The sequence below is a fragment of the Perca flavescens genome, chromosome 23 (genome assembly GCF_004354835.1).
Source record: "Perca flavescens isolate YP-PL-M2 chromosome 23, PFLA_1.0, whole genome shotgun sequence".
NCBI classification, from domain to species: Eukaryota; Metazoa; Chordata; class Actinopteri; order Perciformes; family Percidae; genus Perca; species Perca flavescens.
Genome location: NC_041353.1, coordinates 19,474,378 through 19,500,619, shown reverse-complemented (window position 1 = coordinate 19,500,619; position 26,242 = coordinate 19,474,378). Strand labels below are relative to the sequence as shown.

Genomic DNA, 26,242 nt, shown 5'->3' with positions numbered 1-26,242 from the left:
CTTTGACCTCTCCTTGTGGAACAACAGTGTCATTGTGGCATGTTTTTTCAGGGGGGCGGGGTGGGATAGCAGGGATCGGGGTGGGTTGATCAAAAGGCAAAATGGTTGTTTTCCACTTGGCGTCGGACCACTTCCCTCTCCAGCATTTGTACACAAGATGATAATAAAAAAAAGAAAAAGAAAAAAGATTTCAAATTGAAATTTTAGATTTAACTGCCCGCTGTGTTGTTTGCAACTGACAGTGATGCTACAGATGAAGCCGGTTGAGAAGTCTCACTTTTAACTGCATGTTGACTAAATCAATTGGAAGATCTCCCGAAAATCACTGAAAACACTTCTGAAGCGTCGGCTGGTGTGCTTTGCATTCCTGGTTTAATTTAGTTGCAGTGAGTATTTGTCTTATTCATGTGGACCAACAGAGGTGTTGTCACTTAATTTTCCAGATATTTCCAGCAGCTATGTGAAAGCCAAAAAGTGCTTTAAAGGAATAGTTTGACATTTTGGGAAATGAACTCATTTGCTTACTTGCGAGCGCAAGAGCTGCCATTTTGCTACAAAATTTAAACCTACATTGTGTAATTTTTTTAGTTGATTCTTGGCAAAAAAAAAACTTTGTTCTTTCACAAATATGTGCTCTTTTATGTGTAATTACTTCCATTAACTAAACAAAGTATTCTCGTAAGCGTAGAATCTGCCATTCAGAATCATTCACAATACATACTAGCGAGTCCATCGAATGACGGCAGCCATGTAGCGCCTCCATCTTTAAAATACATTAGCCAAAGAGGGACATACATCCGCATTTCGCCCTCTTACACCTATTGGCACCGTGACAAATGCCAGGGGGAGATTACTCGCCAGGGAAGAGAAAAAGAGAATTAAAAACGACAACGCAACAGGCAAAGCAACAAGACCAAAGTTAATATTGGAGTGGCTAGAGCAGCTGTGTGTAAACGATGGAGAGAGCCAATTTCGGGTTCGGCCACCGTAAGAGGAAGGGCTAGAAAGTAACATTCAGTTGGTTGTCGTATACAATTTCACCACTAGATGGGAGGAATTCTTACACAGTGTAGCTTTAACAGTCACACAGGGAGAATTCCATCATGGAAGAGGCAGAACGAGAGATTTCTACACTCAAAGTAGCAAAAAAATAGAGTGCAGTGCTTAAGCTTCTGCACTGAATAACACCAGGAATGTATTGAGCATCAAAGGTTGAACATGTAAGAGTGTGAGACAAGATATGAGGGAGGTGTTCCCGTTACTGCAGTTCTTTTGCTCAACATCTACATGAAAATTTCACATTCATTGTCTGTTGAGATTTAAAGGATTTGAGCAACACTTGAGTTACTGATTGGGAAGAACGTGCTAGGAAAGTGCTGGAAGCACTACCAATGCTTCTTAAAACACATTAATAGCAGAGAGCATCAATGTAATGAACATGGACTTTAACACAGTTTGCAGCTAATAGTGTAATAATCCTGTAAACATACTTATTTCAGTAATTTAAACTTTTGGCAGAATATTTCTTTCTCTTTCAATGTGGATTCAATTCTAAATTAAAGCTCCACATGAACTGTCACAAAAAAAGCAGATGTAGATGGAATGTTAACGGTTTACATTCTAAATATGGAACACTTATTGTGTTCACGGGAAAAAAGTCATTATATTAATGGTAGACATCCTGTATTGCATTGACCCATCGCCCTATGATTTCTCCCTAGGTAGCTTTAAAATGAGGAAACCTTTTTCTTCCCTTCATATTGTATATTTTCATGAACTGTATCAGCGTGTTTGGATGCTTCACTGACACTTTATCACACCGCCTTTTTCATTTTTTAAGCATGTCCCTGTAATCAAACCTAAGAATGCAGGATTATTGTACTGTTAACTGCTAACTTTGTTGCTAATAGTTTTTTTTTTTTACATGAACAGTAGTAACATGCACGGAAGGAGATTTCTACAACGGCTAAATATTTATCATTGTAAAGTGTGTGTGTGTGTGTGTGTGTGTGTGTGTATGTGTGTGTGCGTGTGTCGTTGCATGGAAGGCCTGCTGTGTTGTGAATTCGAGCTCTCTGAAACACTGAGCTGCCGGTGAACAGTTTGTGTGACTCTTTTTACTGGAACTATTTATTTCTCATAACCATCGAAAGTAAATTTAATCTGTTTCATAAACCGTCTGTGCAGCAGTCGTTCTTTGAGTTGTGAAAGAGTGTGTATTACCAACTAAAATGAATATAGTAATTCACTTTATTCCAAAAAAAACCAACTAAAATATCTCTCAACAAAACACAAGCAAATTGCAGAGAATACATTTCCATTAATTTCTGTATAAAAAGAGACATTTTACAAAATAAAAGCTTTTGTGCAATTTTGACCTGGAATGTCTATTAAACCTGGTTTAAAGCTTAATACATAATACATTTACACAAGTCTTACAATATTAAAGGCACAGCTGGTACAAGGCTAAGAAGTACAGTGCATTTAAAACACAACCAAAAAGCATGAAACTATACAGATAAGTTCACAGCGTCAAGTCAAAGCAATGCAGAATACAAAATGAAGACTTCCACAGTGTTTTAGCGCACTGGCTAGCAGGTGCTCTGCTAGGAGTCAGTGAGGGATTCATCTCATGGCAACACAAACAATTCAGATCTTGATATACAAATGTATATCAAGTTGTTAAAAAACATAAAAACTGATCATGAGACACCATGTCAATCGTCGTACTTAACACCTAAAAAGGTTGATAAATGAGACACAGCCGTTGGTTGACTGTTGTAACACCCCAAAATTGTTCACATTGAAGATTTTGTTAATTTAAAGGAAGGCTCAGCACGGGGGGAAAAATACAATCACCCACTACTTAATATCTTTCATGGCTATGGTGTTTAATCATCCAGTTATGGCCCCATTTTATGTCCAAATTTAAAGGAAAAATTTGACATTTTTGGAATGGGCTTTCTTGCTGAGTGTAAGATGAGAAGATTTACATCACTATTTATATTTGTCAGTTATATATGTATTTACAGCCAGACGCTGGTTAGCTTAGCATAAAGACTTGAAACAGCCAGCCTGGCTCTGCCCAAAGTTATCGAAGTCCGCCTTACCTCAGCTCACAAATAAAGAAATTATTGTTGGTGTTTGTTTAATCTGTACAAAAACCAAAGTGTAAAAATGGTTTTACGGAGGTTTTGTGCCAAACTATTTCTCCTGGGTTCTACCTTCAGTCCCCTATAAAACTACAAATTGTCATTTTTTTTTTAATTTCTATAAGGTTAATGTGTTAATTAGTAAGCTGCTAGCTAGTAGTCACCTTTGGACAGAGTAAGGTTTCTGTGCTTCCAGTCCTTATCATAGCTAACCGTCTCCTGGATATAGCTTCATATTGAGCCTACAATCATGAGAGAGAGGAGTGTCAATTTTCTCGTCTAACGCTAACCGCAATGTTCACCAACTGCGGAACGGCTGCGTGTCGGCTCCGTGCTCTGCCGTTCTTCAATACCCACCAGGTCCGTATTTGTTGCGGAACGGCTGCGTCCATGACTGACAGCTGAAGTCACGAGGACCCACGAGATCTTGCGAATTCACATATTAATCAGGATGTAGTTTCTATAAACAGAACCACAAAACCAACAACAGTTTGTTTCCATCCAGAGGAGTAGAGGGGAAACAACTCTGTGCTGACTTCAGGCCAGTCTCTGCCATTATTGTCCCGCACAATCTGCCCTGTGCTGAATTGCTGCAGAGCTCTCCGGCAACAGTCAAAAATAGAAACTCTGCATATCTGCAGTCAGTGAAATACACACATTGACTTTAATAGAAACCTATTGACTCCGCCACGGTTCCGGAGCGGATCCGCAGTTGGTGGAAATTGCGTGTAACTCTTAGTAGGAAAGCAAATTATTGTATTTCCTTTAACTGTACAGTAGCATGGTGAACATGTATTTACTTAAATGAGCTGTAATTAAGCATCTGTCATTCTTGAGTTCTTATTTTATAATTCCTGACAAGGATTTCTCCAGATCTCCGTTATTTGAGTCAGTGGTGTGGATATTGGCATTAGCCAGAGCAGAGGCGAAAAATAGCACTAACATTAATGAAATTGCAACTGGGATGTATCACTGAACTTTGAACCAAGTGGAATGAGATGAGATATAAAATAAGATAAGAAACGTGATGAGGTCTGACCTCCAGTCAATTTCTTTGCATGATGATGAAGAAACAAATGTAAAGGACATGAAATGTTTAACGCAAATACTCTTCTCAGAGAGCAAATCTTCAGAGTAAAGCTCCTGTTTCTTCATTTGTAAATTCAAAGAAACAGGTTTCAGATCAAAGTCTAAAGCAGATTGGCTCGGTACTGGTCTGTGCTGATCCGGCCCGGTTTGGCCTAGTTTGCTCTTGAAGCTCAGGGATCAGGACTTGTGGGAGCTTGGGGAGAGCAGCAGAGGAGAGGGAGCGTCCATGCTGGGGAAAGGCACAGGGATGACTCCATTCAGCAGTGAGGGGAACTGAAAGGGGAAAGGCCAAATTAGAGGTAGAAAACTGAAAATATTTATTTTTACCTGAACTGATAAGTGTACGTCACTTTTTCAGCCACATGATACGTAAGACAAAGCAAGGAACCGCCTGATTTTGCATTTGAACAGAACACTTTGGCACACAAGGGGCGATGGAGCTGACTGGTAAGATATTGTTTGTGATTATAGAATCTTTAAAAATATTCTAACTGCATAAGCTAATTTTATAGAAAATTAGACAATTGGGACAGGTTTTGATACCACCACTAAAGTCAGAAATTTTTAAATCCTACACATAGGCACTTTAAAGAGAATGAATAGGGTTAAATGGCTTTAGTCATTGTGGCTTTACACTGATTAAAACTATACGGTTGTTTAAACCAGAGTATATTATTCATCAGTAATAGAAGATTGATATATAGTATTCCCACTACCAATATTAAACTAATGATGTCATATCCATAATGCTAACAGTAATAAGGTTGGTCAATGCTTTCACAAAATGATTTGCACAATAGAGTGCTGCAGGAATGAGTCATAAAACCTGGAAATTAGTTAGGTTTCTTTTGCACTTCCGGTTCCCTTGTCTCAAAGTCAATGTTTTTGGTTAGATGCCTGAAATAAGGTCTGGTTAACACAAGCGTAATAGATTTCAATGGTTTGTGCTACGACATAAAACACTTAAGTAAATACCCGACTTGTGAATTGTGAGGCGTTTATGCGTCATAAAAAAAGGCAGTTGCTTAAAAGTGGCTAAATTAAACTACGGTTGTTGGGGACATTAAACGGGATCACACTGAACACGTGAAATCAGTTGGAAGCCAGTGGTGGTGACGAAGTCATGAGACCATGGTACAGTTCGTTTATGGCCTAGCATTAGCTCTTTACTCTGGGCAATTGCATTAATGCCTCAAAAAACATTAAGAATTGTGTTTATTTGTGAAGATTACCTTACTAGACAAAACGTGTAAGTATATTAAATTTTTGTTTGCCACAGAGCTTATTTTCTACAATAATCCAATGGAAAATTCCCATTGGCATTTTGTCGAGAGAACTAAGGCGATGCTAACTTCTAGGTTGGCCTGTAAATATTTGTTATCCCTGCGGCACTCATAAAATGAGGAAAATAAATGTTCTGTCTGAGCTGTTTAAATGTTGTGTCGAACCTGTTTGACATCAAATTAATTCACTATTTTCTACAGCGCTAGTCTCAGCGCTCTAGTCTGACTGCTACTGCATCAAAGGAGAGTCTGCTCTATCTTATAATACAACGTGGGGACCTGGTTGTGCACCAACATTGTGGGGACCAAGCCCTGTTGTAAGGACTAATCGCTGGTCATTATATGCTTAACAGCTTATTTTGGAGTTGTATATGTGTGTTTGTTTCAGTGATTTCAGATTGGTGGGAGGGGCTCCTGACCAACCAACCCTCTCCCACTCCCCCTAGCCAACAGGAAGTTGCCCCCTCTTCTTGTCCACACCAGAACGGAAACATCTGTGGCTTATTTTGAAACCCTGGAACATGGTGAATCATGCATACACTAACACACACACACACACACACAACTGTGTGAAAACAACTGTGGAGGTAAATCAGTAGTGTGAAATGACTGTAATGTTCCTGTAGTTATGAGGGAGGGATTTGCTGTAAATAGGGAAAGGCAGATAGAGATTTTGTATCCATCCCAACCAGTGTGTGTTTTCTCTGAAAGGCTGAACAAATTGATGTCTTTTTTTTGCTTTTTATACAGGACTTAAACATTTCAAGCTTATTTTAGAAAACATTTCTATGTAATAATCCATAAAAAAAAACGTTTACAGCATTGCAGAGGCAAAGTTGGAATTGGTGTAGTCTCTTAGTATTACTTGTGTGTGGGAATACATTATATGTGTACAATTTCTTGCATTCCAATACTTGAAAACCATGTAAGGGGTTGGGGTAAGGGTTACAATCAAAGCGATTGGCCAACATGCATTCACTGAGTTCCTCACATATAGTACCAAATGTGTATGTGTGTGTGTTACCTGAAAGAGGGGGGCATGGCTCTGCAGTTGTGCAGGGCTAAGTGGTCCCACTGGACTCAGGTTGGACCAGAAATGGATATTGGAGAGTAGAGGACTGGGAGTGAGCAGCAGACCAGACGGAGTCTAAATGAACAAAACCCAAAATGAAATGTGGAATAAATACACCACGATGGAAAAGTTAGTGTTTACTCTGGCAATACGTTCCAAGAGACTTGTTCAGAGTCTGTGGTGGAGTTGTCATGTCATTGGACTCAAAGCCAAGTCTGCCCTCTAGTGAACTCACATCTCCCAGACAGACTGACTTGGCAGACGGACGCCATGCAGGTCAGGAAGCTCCAGTCATAAAGAATTCATGACATACTTTCTTCTGTCTCTTTATATTTAACTAAGGCCAGTTTGGCTTTCATGCAAACATAAGACGGCTTAAAATCGGCTTTCTAATAAAAGGCACAAATTGAGCCAAAAAATGATTTGAAAATCAGTTTTTCATGGCAGGAAGCTGTCTCAAACTCTTCCTGTGAAAAGATACAGGACTGTGCTTTGGCTATATCTTATTGCAAGTCAATTTTTCAGTCCAGTCATTTCTGTACCTCAAATTTCCTTTGTTTGACCACTCTAACTCTCGCTGATCTAAAACAGGCATATGAGGCCTTTTGATGTTCAGTTCCACTAAGCTACTTTCTCAGAACCAGCTTATGTTTTGATGTTGTTTTTTTTGCTGATTTACCAGCCAGATCGAGCTCACAGCTTGACTTGCAAGATACAGGTTTACCACCAAAGACCAGCAACCACCATAAACTGGTTTCTGGTGGACAACAGGGACAGAACAACATCTGTCCAGGGTGATACTTAACCAACAGCTCAGGTATTCCTTGCAGCCACTCAATCATACAAAATGTTCAGTGATGAATCAGCGGTTTATCATAGACTTTTATTTTCCATCAATTGTGTACTGTACACTTGGCTGCCTATCAGTGCTGCAGTCTGGATAGAAGGGCCAGCTGAGAGCCTGAATGTAGTCAGACTGTGCTGGTTTGGTCAGTGTGTTGTTGCCAGTGAATCAGGAGCTTCAGGAACATATGGGTTCACTTATGAACCTCCCCCCTCCCTTGCCTCCTCCCCTCTTTCCGCTCACCTCTTTCCATCTCCTCCCTGTCTACTAGTTTAACTTTCTTCATCCCCAAAACCCATCGTCTTTTTCTCTTTCCTCACCTGTTTATACAGAAGGACTGTGTGTGGGTGCAATGATGTTTGATCATGTGTAATGTGTCACGTTGTACCTGTGTGGTGAGGAAGGCAGCGGTCAGGGAGCCTGAAGGCAGCGCCGGGCTGTTGAGTGCTCTGGAGACGAGGTCACTTCCTGTCAGGAGGAGAGAGGAAGCGGAGATTTCCAAGCCTTTGGGTTTTCTGCTTTTTAAAGGCACACTATTGGCCAATCTCCTCCTCTCTGGCATCGGCGTGCCCTGTGACCTCTCTCTCTCCCTGTGACCCGATGACAGGTTTAGAGGCTGAGCGCTCTGCTCTAACGCATTAGTCTCTGTGCTCTGGCTCCGCCCCCTCCAAAGTGTGTGGGCGGGGCTCAGCGGCGGGGAGGAGGAGCAGGAGGAAGAGCGGGCCTGCCGAGGAGACGATCTGGAGGAATCGGAGGTGTCGGCCGAGGATGGTGGCGGGGTGGGGGATAGCGAGGAGTGGCCGCGGTTGGTTACGAATCGGATGACAGAGGAGCTGTCGCCGTGGTGATCGGATCTGGGCTCCGTCTTGATCGGCCGATGCGGTTCCAAGGAGTGCTGCGGGGAGCTGACGGTGAAGGAGGAGTACAGGCTGGAGTGAAGGTATTGGTTTCTCCCACCCCCATCCTCGTCTTCAGCCTCAGGCTCTGACGTCGCACCCCCACTTTCCTCGCCGCTGCGGCCTGACTCCACCAGCGCAGGGTCCATCATCAGAATCTCGGGGGACGACACAAACTTGTAGACGAACTTCTGGCCGATCACCTTCTTGATGATGTTCTGCAGACGAAACAATGTGTTAAATTACGGAGAAAAAAAACCATTTATTGAGGGGATTCAATTGGCTTTCATGGCCCTAAGGGCATAAAACATCATCAAACCGCTAAGACGGTTTATTTCAATAGTCTCGAAATGTATTTGTTGCGTACTTTGTCATAGTAGTAGCGCAGAGCTCTGCTCAGCTTGTCATAGTTCATGTTGGTCTTGTTCTTGCGCAGCCCCCACAGCTTGGCCACTTCTTCTGACTTGAGCAGCTTGAACTCGCCGTCGTTGGACGTCCAGCAGATGAGATGTTTGTGGCTTTTGTCGAGTAGCAGCTGCAGCAGGAACTGCCAGAGTGTGATGGAACTCTCCATGACGGGGTGACACCAGAGACGCAGGCGATCTGCCGAGGTTGAATCAAGACTTAATGAAATCGATTCAACAAACAAGTATTGCTTTGCACTATCAAGAAGTCATTAGGAGATATAGGTCTTGCCCACAAGATGGATTGCTGTACAGCACGCCTCAGGAAGAGGGCCATGTTTTTTCCAGAGGAAACTGAGCTAAAGAGCTTTCTATTGAAAGCTTATGGTGGAAGAAAAAGAAGATACATTTTGATGCCACATTGTGAATAAAATGCCAATATTCACCCTGTCTTTGACCAGATCCAAAAACAAATCCTGAATATCTGGCTGTACACTGTGCTCATTAGAGCATTTTTGTCCAAAACAGCCGCTGTAAACTGAAATGAGCTGCTGTAAACTGATTTGATGAGAGTGGAGAGATTCAACTAAAACAATAAAGTTGCCGGCCGTAAAAACAAAAACCAAAACCAATCAGCTGAAAGACGCTAAAACACTCTGTTGGCTGAGGAAAACTGCAGTTAGGCAATAATTATTATCTGCAGATTTCTCAATATGAGCAAACCGTTAACAATCCACATGTTCTTAGATACATTGTTTGTTATTCTAAAAATATGAATTAGTGCAGCTTTAAACTTTTAGTTCAGGAAAACAAGTCACTGGAAAGAGGAAATAAAAAGATCAAATAAAAAAAAAGAACAGTATAAGTCATCCACTGCCCTTAAATTGGACTTAAATTGAAATAATGTCACACATTCTTGGACTGTTTAGGGAATCAGACACCACAGAAGACGAAAAAGGTGGAACGAAGAATGAAACAAAGAAAGAAAGGAGGGTAGGTGGGCAGGGAGGAAAAGGAATTGTTAACATCAACACAAATGAGAACCGTAATCCTTCCTCTGATGCAAACTCCACTAAAAGCCACAAGCATAACGGAGCTCTGTCCACTACCACCCCTCCTCTCTGACTGGGAATTCCCTTTCTCAAACACTGAACCCACAAACAGACCACAACACATGTAAACAACACCAAAGGCTCTCCTGGAAAGCCAACTTTGCAGTGAATTTCTGAATGCCGTGGTTCATCAACAAAATATGCAACCTATATCTCAGACACATATAGACTCATGCTTTTTTCTCTAATGGACTCATAGACTTTGACTGCCTTCCAAAGCAGGATGGCGGCAGTAGTGAATACAAAAGTTGAGTGAAGCCGCCATTGATGCTCTCAGGGTTACATTTGTCCATGACCGTGTGCCCTTCCTTCATCTCCTTTAGCACATTTAAATGTTGGAAAGAGCAGGTTCTGTGCAGATGAGAAATGAATAATTCAAATAATAATAATTTCCTTTAAACCATCTGTACACAATTGAATTACTTGATTGAATTTGCTTGAACACTCGCCTTTACTTCCAAAAATTTGGTTTCTTAAGGTCAGGGAAACTTTTAAGTTTAAACTGTTTTCTTAATGAGAAAAGAAAGAAAAAACTGTTTGCATAATAATCACGAGGCTTTTTGGTTTGAAGCCCTCATTACACGTTTAAAAATCTAATATGGTTCACTGTTGTTTTACCTGTGTGTGTGTGTGTGTGTGTGTGTGTGTGTGTGTGTGTGTGTGTGTGTGTGTGTGTGTGTGTGTGTGTGTGTGTGTGTGTGAGCAAGCGTGAGAGAGAGAGAAGAGTGGAGAAAGAGTAGAGTTTGTGTTTCGCGCGTGGCTTAGTTGTGTGTTTGTGCGTGGGGGAGAGTGGTTTGAAGAAGGGTGTGTGTTTATGAGAGAGAGAGAGAGAGAGAGAGAGAGAGAGTGTGGTGTGTGTGTCGTGGGGCTCTGCACTGTGAAAAGAGAGCGAGAGAGAGAGAGGGCCAGACGTTGGTTGGCTTTTGGATGTTTCCATGGTGATAAAGCAGGATGTGGTCAGTGACCTTCTGCCAAGACAAGCACCGTCTAACCGACGTGTTTACCTAAAAACCACTGAATATCTGTGAGCGTCTGCCTGTCTGTTTCTCTGTCTGTTTCTCTGTCTGCTTCGCGCGCTCTCTCTCTCTCTCTCTCTCTCTCTCTCTCTCTCTCTCTCTACTCAATTCAATTCATTTACACGGTGCTTCATTAGCAGGAAACACTAAACTACTTACTGCCAAAAGACAAAACAACAAAGATGTCATTAGAACCTGATTCAATTTGCGGCCATGACAATATCACAGTAGAGACTTTGCAGCTGCATCAGAAATCCCCATGGAAACCACATCTTCCTCGGGAGCGGAGAAACGCTGGAGCCGAGGACCTCCAACATTGACTACGTTAATAATCAACCGCTAATTCAATATGAAAACACAGTATGCATCTCTCTTTCTTTCTCTGTCTTTCTAACAGGAAACCACCCGGCCGAGAGGGGAAAGCGTATGTGGTGCAAACAATGACCCATCGGCATGAACACGCAGAAACGCATATCCTCACTTCCTTTTTCCTGCATGGGTGTGTGTGTTAAGTGATAGAGGAACTGTAGTGCTGTCTGTCTGTCTAAACGAGGACTTCCTGTCATTCAGCTTCAGGGGCGTCTTCCCGGAGAAAGGCCTTTCATGGGAGGAAGTCCTGTCACTGGGAACCACCAGGAACGAACACACACACACACACACACACACACACACACACACACACACACACACCTATGCTTCCTTATTTGTATAAATATCTTATTGTTAACACCTAACGGATGCAGAAGTTGTCGTTTTAAGAGCAACATCTCAACACACACACACACACACACACACACACACACACACACACACACACACACACACACACACAACATATGGAGAATGCATCTATGGCCTTATGTCAGACTCTGATATATCTTCACCCTCTGATGTTTCACACTTCACAAATCTGGACTGGAGATAAACTAAGCAGGAGGAAATGTTTATTTATGGAATTTCAGAATAAAAGCAGTCCGGTACTGGCCCACAGTAAAGCTTAGAGTTTGACTGTCAATAAAAACAATCTCTCTCTCTCTCTCTCTCTCTCTCTCTCTCTCTCTCTCTCTCTCTCTCTGTCTGTAAGTTAAAAGTTAAAAAAGTTGTACATGACCCATACATGAACAGCATACTTCCTCTAATGTGAATCTATCAGATATACCCTCCAGTGTACTTTGGACACTCAAGATTTTCCGTTCAACAGAAACCAACCAAATCAAAAAGCTGCACATGATTCTCCATCCATTTTCTGGGCTAGTTATTTTTAATTTTTTTTAAGTGTGTGTGTTGGGAGGGAAATGGGTTCTGTTGGAACTCAAATGGTTCTTTGTTTTGCACCAGTGACTCATTTTCAAGATGTTGTCTGCTGCCAGCTTCAATCCGGAAGCGCATGGCAATTAGTCTGCGAGGTCCAGACGAACCAGAAAGTCTACAACTAGATTTTTAAAGGAGCCACGGTTGATTTTTCCACAGCGGCCGGAACACTAACCTCTTTTCTTTTTTCTTTTTTTTCTTTTTTATGTAGCCAAACCTATTTGGGTCAACTTTACGCATGTGCCAAAGCGGAGAACGCATATGGCTTTAACAACTTTTTACGCACAGCTTCAAAGCTTATTACGCACAGGTTTATGACTTTAAGCGCGGCTTCAATGTGGTTTTCAAGTTGACAGTGAATATCGGAACTTGATGAGGATTCAGCGAATACACCAACAGCCAATAGAAGTCCTCTTCTGTCCTCTCTGTTACGCACGAACGCGCACAAAAGTCTAGAAAGTTGTAAGAAGGAAACTTAAACGTGTACCTACCCTGCTGTGGACGGCCGCTGCTCCTCTACCCGTCTGCCTGTGTGTGTATGTTTGTGTCTTATAGCGGTGTGTGTGTGTTGTGTAGGGGCTCCATGCTCCTGCTGCTGTCTGAAAGCGGATCCGCAGCTTTTCTCTCTCCTGCCTCAGAGCAGGAAGTCGGAACGCGAAGACGGAGAACCGGCGCACTTCCTTTGGCGCAGTATTCCCGTCTGTGTAAACACACACACACACACACACACAGACAGACAGACACACTCTCTCTCTCTCTCTCTCTCTCTCTCTCTCTCTTTCCCATAAACACACACCCTTCTTTAACCACTCTCCCACGCACAAACACACCAGCCACGCGCAAAACACACAAACTCTCCCTTTTGACCGCATCTTTCTCCACTCCTCTCTCACGCACGCACGCACGCACACACACACACACACACACAGACGAAGTCAAGTTCGGGACTTTCTGTAACTTAAAATTGTTGCCCAACCGTTGATTTCACTGCAGTGAATCAGTATCTGAAGTGGTGTGCACGTATCTCCTCTGGCAACTGCATACAATTATGTATACAACAACTAGCCTATATTAAATTACCTGAATACAATTGTATATACAGTATATTATTTGCCTTCTGCATAGACCAAAGATGGTCTATGTTTGAGACAAATAACGAAAACAATATAAATGTAGCCCACTGCATGCTCTGCCTAAAAATCCCGTTTCTGACTTCATATTATGTGTGGAATTATGGGTTACTTGACAAAACTTGGCATATACTGTACATTATTTGGGTGTATTACTCTATTACTGTTATAGAAATTGAAATAACACAGGAGTCTCCCTACAGTTTTGGATGGTCTGTAACATAACATAACATGACATGTCAGACAGATCTGTATGAACCATTTCTGCACTATGGACTATCCTGTTTATGTTGTGACTATTAATAATGTGGGTTCAAAGGCCATCTCAACATCTGATGTGTTGATATTTTACAATTGTCAGGAAAACATAACATCTTAAAATGGGTACTAAATATAGTATTCAACTTTCATAAAGTTAGGGGACTGCCACGAGATAGATTAAAAATATAATGGTCTATGCAGCAGAGTTACCCCAACTTTGAGTCCCCTCAAGCACCATCTAATATCCCTCTTTTGTAAGGCTTTGCTCTGTAAATATCCTTTTTTTTTAAGATTATTTTTTTGGGCATTTTAATTATAGGACAGCTGAAGAAGTGAAAGGGGAGAGAGAGGGGGAATGACATGCAAGAATCGAACCCGGGTCCGCTGCGTCGAGGTGTAAACCTCTACACATGGCCGCCCGCTCTACCAACTGAGCTATCTGGGCGCCTGCTCTGTAAATATCCTTGTATCCAGTTTGTAACACCGTCTGTTTAAATTTGTATTTCCCTAGCCCATGCCGAGATAACTCTTTTGACATCGTCAGCGTTATTTATTAGAATCAGCAAATAGTTCTCTCTTTCTTTTCCAGTTATTTATTCACCAAACTCATCTGTAATTCCCTTATAAAGTCAACATTAAATTCCAATCAAAACCAGAGGGAAAAGGCATAGTGTGAAGAAAAGTAACTCAACAGTGGCAACAGCGTTGGAATAGGCCTAATGCAATAAAATGGAGACATTTACACTCAATCCAAAAAGGAGTAGGTATGTTAAGAAGTAGGAAAAAAGCAAGTAACAATAAGCAGGTTGACTATTGGACACATCTAAACAGCCCACATCACATTATAGCATCCAAGTGGTTTTTGTGATCATTGTGAGGTACCAGATATATGCAGGAAATACTGTATGTATCAGAGAGAGAGAGGACATGTTGGAAGAAATTAAACGATTAGGGGCTAACAGGAGCAAAAGTAAAGAACATAGGCTACTGGAGTGCGGTAACAGTGGACAAGGCAGAAGATGCTCAGTCAGCTTCCTAATGAGAACAGCACTGATGAGGAAAATCTGACATAGTGGACACTGTAGGAGTTAACTAATTCCAGAAGATGGCAGTAGTGCAACATTAAAGATGCAATCTGCCTTTAAATCCCAAAGAAGAAGAAGAAGAAGAAGCAATTCCCTTACATTCCATAGACTTTTGATACCCGGTAAACGTAAACGAGGCAGAGTGAGACGTCCTGCCTTGTTGGCACCTCTCTGGTTGAACTTCCTGATTCCTCCTTCGCCCCGCCCTCGTCTTTGAAACGACAACAGCGCCAAACTTTAGGGTCCCAAACGGGAAAATGACTACTGGTGCCAAGGAGCCGCAATGGAGAAAGGTTCATTCCGCCACGGGAGTGATTCCGCGGTCCAGACACGGACACCGAGCAGTTGCCATACGGGAGCTAATTGTTGTGTTCGGCGGTGGAAATGAAGGGATAGCGGAGGACCTTCATGTTTACAACACTGGTAAGCTAACGCTAGCTGGACGGCTAATGTTTTTATCATGCACAGGAGTCTAACAACATACCCAAACCAAGTCCTTTGCATGAACTTTTGTTGTTCATTTAAAAAGTAATCGACTATTTAGGCATAATTTCGGTATATTAGCCACTAGTACCCCCCAAATCAAAAACACGTAACGTTAGCTAACTTACTAGGAGTGGGAGCGTCATGTCATTTGTTTGGTCAGCGTAGCGAAATCAACCGACAGATAGTGTAAAAGGTGTGACAAAGCAACACACTTAAATGTAGCTTTATCTAAGTTAACATTATGCAATCATTGTAATGTTAGAACTTAGCTTAAATACATCACACACCACATTCACCATAAACAGGATGATAAAATAACAACTCTGCATGAATAATATGGACAAGAAAAGATACTAAATAAAAAAACCAGCATGTATTAGCATGAGACGCTTGCGGTGACTGGGCAGGGACTGACCCTGTGATTCAGTATGCATGGTAAGGTGCTCTATGAGAGTGTGTGTCATGGTGGTAGTGCAAATAAGTCCAATAGTGCAAGGATAAAGTCTAGAGACCAGCATTAAATATGGGCAATATAAGGGAATAACGTAGACCGTATAGACAAATCAACAGTCAATATTAAAGGTTTGAAGTAAGAGGGTTACAGCCATTGTTCATGTATTAAGTTAGACCTCAGTCCAGGCTGGGGGGAGGAGGGAGGGAAGGGTTGTGCATATGGGCTAATATAGCCAATAAACAGTGTATACGGTGTAAGCAGTTAACAGCGGGCCAGTGGACAGTCAGTACATAACTATTGTCATAGGAGGTAGTGGAAGTGTGGAGAGGGAGGAGAGGCAGACAGACTATGCAGAGAAGTCTATGTATCTCTCGTCTACCTGTTTGTGAAGCATTGTAGAGTTGTATGGCCCTGGGGACAAATGTCTGTCAGTTGTGCATGGCAGTGTGCGTAGTCTCGAGCTGATCATGCTCTTCTGCTTTGTGATGGTGCTGTGGAGTGGATGACAGTCATTGTCCAAAATGCAGTTTATTCAGGGTCCTTTTATCTGATATTGAAGTGATGCACTCCAGTTCCACCCATTTGGGGTGTGAATTGATAGCTGTACTGTATAAATGATGTGTTGTGGAGGGCATTTTGCAATAAAGACCATTACATTGTAATGCTTTTTGTAATGAAGGTCCTGTTGAGGTGGTGTTTGAGGTAATATTTGTTAGGGCTGCACGATATGAGGAAAATATCTAATTGCCATTATTTTGACTGATATTGCGATATGATTCACGATATTGGAGGGAATGATAATTTTTCTATCGTTCCTATTTTCATTGAAAAATACTAAAATGAAAATGATTATAGTGTGATTTGAGGATCTGTACCAAACAAAGATTTTTTCTTTAGTCTGTAGGATACGATTTGTAGGCTGGCACATATTGACACATATTTTGACTTTCAACCAATACTGCACTTTGGATATTGCACTAGTTCACATTGCGATTTCGATATTGCGTTGCGGTTAATTGTGCAGCCCTAATTATCCATCTGCAAAAATAGCTCTGGTTGTGAGAGTTGTTTCCAAACAGGGTGTATAAAATGTCTAAAAGGCAGCATTCACCAGGATGTTTTGTCTAATGCAAAGAAATCTGCCAATGGTTCCAGTCTCAAGGCAGTGGTTTCTGCCTGCGGTGAGGGGTGACATCCCACCCGGCTGTGCTTCCCATGGCTTCGTCTGTGAAGGCACTCGAATACTGGTCTTTGGTGGCATGGTTGAGTTCGGGAAATACACCAACAGCCTCTATGAACTTCAGGTAATGCCGTCACAGTTCTTCAGATGTGATTCTGACCCTGGTGCTGTAGTGAAGAAAAATTCTCACATCTTGACTTTGGTTCTGTGTGGTTCAGGCTAGTCGCTGGCTGTGGAAGAAGCTGAAGCCCAGAGCACCCAGGAATGGCTTACCTCCCTGCCCTCGGATTGGACACAGCTTCACTCTTGTGGGTAACAAGTGTTACCTGTTTGGAGGGCTGGCCAATGATAGTGAAGACCCCAACGGCAACATACCAAGGTACTGTGCAAATACACACAAGAACCATAACATTTGATAGACACTGTGTTTTTCAGAGATGCATAAAAACAGGTGAGAGTGGTTGTTTCTGTTTGATTTGTTGAGTAGGGTAGTTGTGGGAACTTCTTACTGACATTTTATTTAGCAAGCCCTGTACTCTAGTGTTGTAATTAGGGCTGCAACTAACGATCTTTGTCGTTACTGGTTAATCTGCAGAACATTTTTTCGATTTAATAATTTTGTTTATGAAACATAAAAAAATAGCGAAAACCCACAGTTCACAATGATATATGACAACATAGTCTCGCCCGCACAGCATTCCGGGATGTGAAAAAAACGTGCTCTGGTTTATTGACATTTCTTTGAACCAATCACAATCGTCTTGGGCGACGCTAAGCACCGGTGCCTCTGCAAAATAGCCTCGGGAAGGAACTTGTTTTGGTGGAACATGAGCACTTAAGGAGGCGAGCTCTGGAATTAAAATGGATGTCGAGGGTGTGATAAGAATTTTACTCAAAAAAAGATCAATAGTATCACTTATCTGTACAACACTTTGTTTGTTTATGCAAATGTTGCTAACTTGGAAAAAAACAATAAAGAGATTGAAAAAAGAAAAGAAAAAAGATCAATATAATTTGATTGTTGGTTCTAGCTCGGAGGATGTTTCCCAAATCGACCGGAGGGACATCTGGCTGAAAATGAGGGACATCCGGCAGAACCTCCGGCAGCATCGGAACAATCCCGTAAATGAAACATTGTAGATTATAGACATAATGACAATGAAAAGCAGCAAATCCTCTTCTGTATATAGAAGCTAGAACCAGAGAATGTGTGGCATTCTTCATCTTGCAAATTGATTTAAAAATAGTTGCATCGATTAATCTTTTCACCTCTAGTTTAAAGTATAACTTTTACATTGGTGTTTAAATTCAGAGTGGGCTTCTAGTGACTTGATCATGTTGCTAGTGCAAGTCCAAGATCACTAACCGGCGTGGAGACTATACAGTTTGATATATAACCTTTATCTAAGAGATGGTTGCAGAAATGAGTTTGACTTTTTGCCATCTTAGATACATGTGTGACTTCTATGAGCTGGAGCTGCAGTCGTCATCGGGGGCAAGAGGCTGGAGCATTCCAGAGACAAAGGGCGGTGGTCCCTCAGCACGGGAGTCCCACACCTCAGTTGCCTACTCCGGCCTCGGCTCCCCGAAGCTCTACATCTTTGGAGGGATGCAAGGATGCCGGCTAGACGACCTCTGGCAGCTTGACCTTGGTAGGACGTTTTGTGTTTTTTATGACAGATAATAAAGTCTGCAATTTTCAGAAAGGGAAGATTGAGACATTTTGCATCCTTTGGTTGCTACTGTACCTTGAATAAAATCCAAAACTTTGCAAAACAAAACTAATGCTTATTTGCATGTAGTGAGAAACAACTCTTTGTAATATTTAAACTTCCTTATCATTATTCTTTTCCTTTCTTCAGACACAATGGTTTGGTCAACGCCTGAAACCAGGGGTTTCACGCCACTTTCCAGAAGCCTTCACTCTGCCAGTGTCATTGGAAACAAGTAAGGGATCCATCATTATCAGTGTCATATCTCTGTTAAAGCAGATGTGTAGTTTGTATTGCATCACATTAATATATAATATATAAATACCTGAAAGAAGTAGAGAACCTACTCATGAATGTCAGCAGGACTAAAAAGATGAGAGTGGAATTTGGGAAGAGAGAGGGTGAACAGCTTCAAGTACCTTGGTGGTTCGCATCACGTCACTGAGGGGGCGCTACAAGAAAAAGGGAGAAAAACAATAAAGATCAAAACCACCAGGGTAACCGCCTTTTCACCCTGTTGAGGTCGAGAAAAAGGTACCGGATACACCAGGCCAGCACTGAGAGGCTCAGAAAGAGCTTATTATTATTATTATTATTATTATTGTTTTTTTTTTCAAAACAACTAAAAGTTCTCATATTATGTTTTTTTAGCTTTTTCCCTTTCCTTTATTGTGTTATATATCTTTTTTGTGCATGTTATAGGTCTACAAAGTGAAAAAACCCAAAGTCCACCCCAAAAGGACTTACCATCTCCAACAGAAAACACTGTTCACAAACTGCTCCAAACAGCTCTATTGTAGTCCAGCCTTTACTTCAGAGACAAGCGTGCGTCACTTTGTAACACGCGTTATAATGCTCGCCTAGCTGCTAGCATGGTACGCCCTCATACTCTGCTTCTGACTGGCTAGTAGTCCTTACCTAGGTTACTGCGCATGTGCGACTCCCAACAAAGATGGAACAGAAGTGAGATGCCTCACTCTGTAGCTAAAACAGAGAGTTCAACACACAGGGTGAAAAGAGGAGCTGCAGCAATGTGCAGTACAACACAAATATGGTGTTTTTTTGAAAATTAAACCACATATTATAACCTATTCTGGTACAACCTCTAAATACCTTAAAAATGAGCATAATATGAGCACTTTAAATAAGTGCATTTAACCATGAAGGCACCACCCAAAAAATGTCACCAAATAGGCAAAACTGCTTATGCTTGTGTGTGACACCTTAAATTGATGGTTCGGAGTAATTTCACCCTAGGGTCCTTTGCACCATTTTTATTGGCAATTTTTTTTATTGGTCTTCTTTATGTTCTATCAGACTATAACTACTTGAGAGTCAAATAAACATATACCATTAAAAAAAATCTAGGCTTCATTAAAGTTGTGTGTTAAACAAGATGAAGAATTGTTTTTTGGAAAGCGTGGCTATACGTGGCTATATGTAGTTTGCTGCTAGCATGGAGCCATGGACCCCCCCCAGGCAAGTGTTCATAAACTTCTGGTGTACTTACAAACTTTCCAGTCCATCGTTTTATGAGTACATAACCTATTTGTACTACAGTAGACGTTTGGTATCATTACGGGCATTATTAGTGGGGTCATTTACGAGATACAAACGTGGGTCCGTTAGCCCCTGCGCTAAGCTATTCAGCTGACAACACTACTCTACGCTAACTCTCCCAATGTTAGACCCAGCTGAAAAAAGCTTCTGGGGGGGTGTTTGGCTCGAGGTCATGGTGCAAAGGACCCTAGGGTGAAATTACTCCGAACCATCACTTTAACTGGCTTGCCTTTGACAAAGTCCTGTGTGTCCCTCTGTTTGCAGGATGTATGTTTTTGGTGGCTGGATTCCTGTACCTGAGTCAGACGAACACAATGCTTTAGGAACTGAATGGATTTGCAGTGACTCCCTAACTGTACTCAACTTAGGTCAGTACATTTTCTCTAAAAAATATAAAGAGTTTTCACACGGGGTGAATCCATAGAGAGCGTCTTTATTGATTCAGTATTGGCAAAATGTGGTGTTTTTTAACATCAGATTTGTCAACATGACTGCTGCGCTTTCGGGGAAACTTAAAGTTATGATGCATCTTGTTTTTTATTCAGCTCATAGGCTTTTTTTACATTGTTAAGAGGCCAGCAAGTTCACTGCTGCCCTGTTTTTCTGTCACAGACACTATGAGCTGGCAGAACCTGGGCCCAGAGCAGCAGGGCAATATCGAGTCCCAGCTGCAGATCCAGGGACCCCAGAGTGAGGATCCGTACGCCTGTAGGCCCAGAGCCAGGGCTGGCCACTGTGCTGCCACTGTCGGGTCCAGGCTTTACATTTGGAGCGGCCGTGACGGGTTCCGTAAGAGCTGGAACTACCAGGTCTGCTGCAGGGACCTCTGGTACCTGGAGACAGGTGAAAACTGAGACTGAGCTCAGCTGTTAAGGAGATGCTTTAAGTGATTCGTCACTGAAGTCTTGTTTATTTTGATTGCTTGACTTTGGTGAAATTTTGAAGCAAGTGACAGAACATGTTTTGTCAGTGCTGGAAAAAAAAAGCAAATACAGTTCTTCAATATAATATTCTGTATTCTGTCCTCAGATCGACCAGCCGCCCCAGAGGCAGTGTTACTCATCAAATCCACAGTCAGCATACTTCATGTGGCATGGCGCCCCCTGGCGGCAGCAGACTGCTACATCCTTCAGATCCAGCCTGCACCTCCACCAGCCAAACCAGTCGGTCCAACTGGAACGGGTGGACTGGACGGGTACGGTAAAGAAAATGCAGGTATGGACAGTGCACGTATCCTCAGAGAGAAGAGGCTCAGGACACAGCGAAAAAAAAACATATGGGCAATATGGAGTAAATCAAATATCACGATATGTTTGACCAAATACCTGAATATCGATATTGCGGCGATATTGTAGGGTTGACTATTGGTGCTTTCACAAAATATTTACACAATGAGATTTTTGACAAATAAACCTCAGTAATGTGGATATAATGACTAAGTGGGTAAAGACAAATAATAGAATAGCTCAAACAGTCTGGAAAGTTCCGAAAAGGACATCACTTTCAATAAAAACTTGAATTTAAAAAAAGTGAAGAAAATGACATCACTATATAAGACACTTGTGTCATATTATGATATCCAAAATTGAAGACAATATCTAGTCTCATATTTCAATGTCGATATAGTCTATATCCACCATGTTCCACTGTATGTCCTTTTTTTCCCACCGGATATCCGTCACCGAACGCTTCCTATGTGTTGCACGACTAAAACAACTTTTGAACGTACACGTTCAACCAAAACAAGTTCCTTCCCGCTTAGCGCCGCCCATGACGATTGTGATTGGTTTAAGGAAATGCCAATAAACCAGAGCACGTTTTTCTCCCATCCCGGATTGCTGTGTGGACTAGCCAGACCCTCCTCCGCAGCGTTGCGGATGAAGGTCTGGCAAAGCGAGACTAATATCGATACAATATATTGCCGCGCCCTACATGGAATAGTTGAAGAATAGAAAGAAAATAGAGGTTACTAAACACAGCAGTCTTACCGCCTGAAAAATACGTTAACGGAAAAGAGACAGAGAATCTGCAGCACGTTTATCAGGGTGAGGGACTTTATAAAGATATGTTTGGCACTACAGTGACATTTCGCTTAACTCTCCTTCTCAGGTGTCCAGTGTCTTCAACCTCCAACCGGAGGAACCACTAATAAAGAAGCGAAAGCATCAGTTCAGGTAGATGTGACTTAAACACGCTTAAATCTGTCAACTAAGATGATTACATGTACTAAAACACTCCTGTTTTAGTATTAAATTGTATATCTAATCCACCAGCAGACCACCCTAAGAGACGAGGCATTCACGCTGAGCATGTTTAGAGTGGCTTCATCAGACACGGCTGCATTTTCTGTCTATAGATTTAGATGTGAGTCTCTATTCTATGACCTCACCTATTAGAATATTTTAGTTACATACACTTCAGGCATTTAGCAGATACTCCAATCTACAATAGAAAGAAAGCCTGCCAATACAATAAAGAAGAGCACTTGTATAAAATAACTTACCTAAACCTAACCATCCAAAGAAAGAAAACCCAGAGTTTAATATTAAAGCAGGCCCAGACCGTTTTTATGCACTGCTTCCTATTTAGAAGACATACGTCGTGTACTTTACTTTCTCTCATAATTTCAGGATGCTTCGGCACAGCAGGAAACTACAGCGAAACTGTTCAGTGGCCCAGCAGAGACCAAAGCACAAGGAGGGAGGAGTGCTGGGAGGGAGACCGAGAAGGACCCTGACACAAAACGCTGCGGTAAGCCTCGTTGTCAAGTGATTCAAAGCTGGATGATTTTTGTGCTTCCGCAAATGTAACTGTTTGGGACAATAAAAGATGCAGTAGGCACGTTAAAGCAAGTGAAGCTGCGTCGATAAATGTATTGTCTCAGTTGTTGCCCTTGCTCTATTTTCCCACACAGCGGAGAGGGAAACAAGACACCGCAAGCTTTTCACGGTTTAATCTGAATTGCTCTCTGTTGATCCCCAGACCTTTTGCGCTCTCTATATGTGTGTTGGTTGTAGGTGCTGGACAGGAGACAGCAGCAGCAGAGGTCGGAAGCTCAGCTCAGCGCCAGCCAGGTAACGACAATGTTCAAATGTCAGCGATGAACCAGACTGCAGCACGTTGTGAAGTGGGATTCACCGTTTGCTTTCCTTTTGCTTTTTACAGAGGAACAACCTGTTTCAGCTGACAAGAAAACTGATTTCTACGCCCCTACACATCAGGTCAGATCCACTTCTGAACAGTAATTATTAGCTCCCACTGTGCTCGGTCTCTAAGCTAAGACTATAAACCCTCACCTCCAGCAGAATCCAGATGAAGCCGTGTGGTTCGACGTTGGTGTGTTCAAAGCACTCTTCTCTGAGGTCAGCCACTACTTTCTACCCGCTGACAGCGAACAGGCGACTGCAGCCATCAGCAGCCGGTCGTCACACGCTAAAGAGGTAAAAACGACTTCTGGACAGTTTTCATCATTGAAGACTTGGTTTTACTGTTATTTAATACATAGTGGGTATTGATTGGGACTCCATGAAGATGCCATTTGTTCCTGTCTTCTCACCCACACATTCTCTGTCAATACTTTGCTTTCCCCATTAGCCCTTCCTCCAGAGGAATCTTGACTACCAAAGCAGAGAGAAGCAGGAGTTGGCTCCAGGTCAGACCTACAGGTTCAGAGTTGCAGGCATCAACTACTTTGGCCAGGGAGACTTCAGCCCAGTCAGCGAGTTCAAGACATGCCAACCTGGTTTCCCTGGAGCGCCATCTGCCGTCAAAATTACCAAGGTGACATATCAAGGAGCTGTTGATAAATTAATATTCTCACATTGCCAGACCTATCTCCACAGCGCTGTGGATTAAGGTCTGGCTACACCACAGATACATTTTAGGATAGGAGAAAAAAACACTCTGGGTTGTTGGCATTTCTTTAAACCAATCACAATCGTCTTTTGCACCCCGCAAAAGAAAACGCCACATACAATTTTTTAAATGAAGTTAACTGTTCACACAATACAGTAATGTGAGCTGTTTAAATTAGCTGGATACATGGTTACATGTAATTTGCTGTTAACAGTGTATCGCTGTGTGTACTTCTTTTATAGCTATCCCATCAAACGGACCCAAAACGCCCCAGTTAGAGAGTAAATGCAGTAAACTTATTCTTTGTAAATCTTAACAATCATTCACCGAAAGAACCAAGCTGGCCTGGCTTTTTGCACAATCCAAATTTTCTTCAAAACCTGCCATTTATCAGTGTGTAGCTTGCTAGATCGAAGTTGGTTGTTGTTTCCTGAAGCGAAGGGATTAAGAACGAGCTGCTGTATTCCACACATTCCCCCCTAATACTCCTTTTCCGCACAGGCCAACGATTCGGTGAACATTACGTGGGAGGCTCCCCCCTCTCCATCGGGCCGGATCCTCGAGTATTCCATGTACATGGCGGTGAAAAAGAGTCGCTCCACCAGCTCGGAGCGTCCAGGTCAGATGTCCTTCATCAGGATCTACCGCGGCACCAAGATGTCCTGCTCGGTCAGCTCCGCCCACCTGGATAACGCCCAGATCGACTGCTCGGCCTCCAACCGGCCAGCTGTCGTCTTCCGCATCGCTGCTAAGAATGAGCAGGGCTACGGTCCAGCCACGCAGATCCGCTGGATTCAAGGTGGAGGAGCTCAAGTGTTTTAAGTTTCTGCTCATTTTTCACGTTATATATTTTTGTGGACAGATGGCAACTTGATTTAACCTCCTGTTTTAGATCCTAGTAAATTGCGAACGTCTGCATCCAAAGCCGATAGCAATGCTGAGGCTGACCAGGATGCTGCTGACAGGTAACCAGAGTAGTGACCTAATGATTTCTGTTCTTTCCACTTTTTAGTTTGGAATTGTTTTATTGAATTGTCTCTTGCTTTTCCTTTTTTCTTGCAGCTCCAGCTAAAAAAAATGTTTTGGACCAATGGCACCGTGTTTTGGAAAGACAGTATGTGCTCTCAGGAAGGTGGCAATGTTTGCCAATCAGATGTTGTAAATTTGCTAGATATTTTTGTTAATTTATTTTTTTTATGTAATTAATTATTCCCTTGTAAATAGATTTTCATAGGAAAATTGACCACTTGGCTACTTTAGTTAAACCAATGTTTTGTTAAGTAATAGGATGTAGACTAAACTACAAGTATGATTTTAAGATTTAAAAAATCTTCAAAGGTTGGAGGTGCCTTAGAGTTTATTGCAACAGCCACTGATGCTGCTTTATACAGTATGTTGTGGTTTTGCATGAAACTTTTTTTTTTGCGTGGACCACTTTTACAATCCTATTGACACAGTGAGGTTATAAAATACCAGTTATCTTTACAGTAAAAATGTTATTGTTATATACTCAGATCATTTACTGTGATTCAGGTTTGGTTTAAGATCTTTGTTAATGTGTTTTCTCACTGTACCATGTTGACTACAAACATGTTCACTATCCGTTCACTATATGTTGTTTTATGATTCTTTATTATCACTACCACCAAATTGTTCACAGATTGTTTACAAGTTACAAGTTTGAGTTTTCTTTTTTTTAAATATCTCTCCTCATAAAAAAAATAAATCCAAATCAAAAAATATATGCTGACTGCAACCAAAGAGCAGAGCACTACTAATGTTTCTGATATGAATTAAAGGTATCAAAAATGCCCCAGATATTACAGGAAGAGATGTGCGTGTTAACACTATTATTGTCTCTGGTTTGACCCGCTCACCATTTAGTGGGCAAGAAGTGTGATTATTATCTTCCCTATCCTCCTCCATCATGTCTGGACTCTGGATTATTACAGGTCTTTTTAACCAGTGTGGTGAAGGAACATATGGAGGGATTAATATCCAGACCTCAAATCAATGAGACCAAGTGCTGCGTCTCTTCATGGACTTAATAAAAAAAAAAGATTCCGTGGCTGAAGAAGATTTGGTCAAGATAGGCATACAGAGTATTGTTTAGATTAAACATTATGCATTTGATCAAGCTGCAGGCTCATTATTTTCCTTGAATAACAATTAAGATAAGAGTCAATCCCTGTGTCCTGTGTTTTATTGTTCCAAGAGCAAATTCACTCATGTACATTCACATATTATCATTTTAGATGCATTGTGTGTAATGCAGCTGCATTTGTTCTCACTGGGGACAAATAAAATTGTAAACCAGGACCTGTAGAACAATATGGCTTG

The 26,242-nt window shown here is 41.8% G+C and overlaps 2 protein-coding genes across 3 annotated transcripts; one reads left to right on the top strand and one right to left on the bottom strand.

The window, feature by feature from the left end:
• Positions 1–2,219: 2,219 nt before the first annotated feature.
• elk3 (ETS transcription factor ELK3) lies at positions 2,220–13,035 on the bottom strand. Its single transcript, XM_028570974.1, has 5 exons — positions 12,671–13,035; positions 8,704–8,939; positions 7,829–8,554; positions 6,549–6,671; positions 2,220–4,514 (listed from the first exon to the last, which is right to left on the bottom strand). Exons 2-5 carry the CDS (start codon positions 8,908–8,910, stop codon positions 4,419–4,421), a joined length of 1,152 nt encoding a protein of 383 aa, XP_028426775.1. The 5' UTR covers positions 8,911–8,939; positions 12,671–13,035; the 3' UTR covers positions 2,220–4,418.
• Positions 13,036–14,764: 1,729 nt separating this feature from the next.
• Positions 14,765–26,233, top strand: hcfc2 (host cell factor C2). 2 transcript variants are annotated; one of them, XM_028571200.1, is made up of 17 exons: positions 14,765–15,078; positions 16,751–16,899; positions 16,994–17,154; positions 18,225–18,427; positions 18,638–18,722; positions 20,312–20,415; positions 20,660–20,890; positions 21,077–21,262; positions 22,157–22,221; positions 22,678–22,798; positions 23,065–23,121; positions 23,213–23,268; positions 23,353–23,487; positions 23,642–23,827; positions 24,404–24,701; positions 24,795–24,867; positions 24,965–26,233. In XM_028571200.1, the coding sequence occupies exons 1-17, from the start codon at positions 14,913–14,915 to the stop codon at positions 24,972–24,974; spliced, it is 2,286 nt and encodes a 761-aa protein (XP_028427001.1). In that variant the 5' UTR covers positions 14,765–14,912; the 3' UTR covers positions 24,975–26,233. The 2 variants fall into 2 exon arrangements, with proteins under 2 accessions (XP_028427001.1, XP_028427000.1); XM_028571199.1 differs by having other exon boundaries at positions 23,350–23,487.
• The last annotated feature ends 9 nt before the right edge of the window (positions 26,234–26,242 follow it).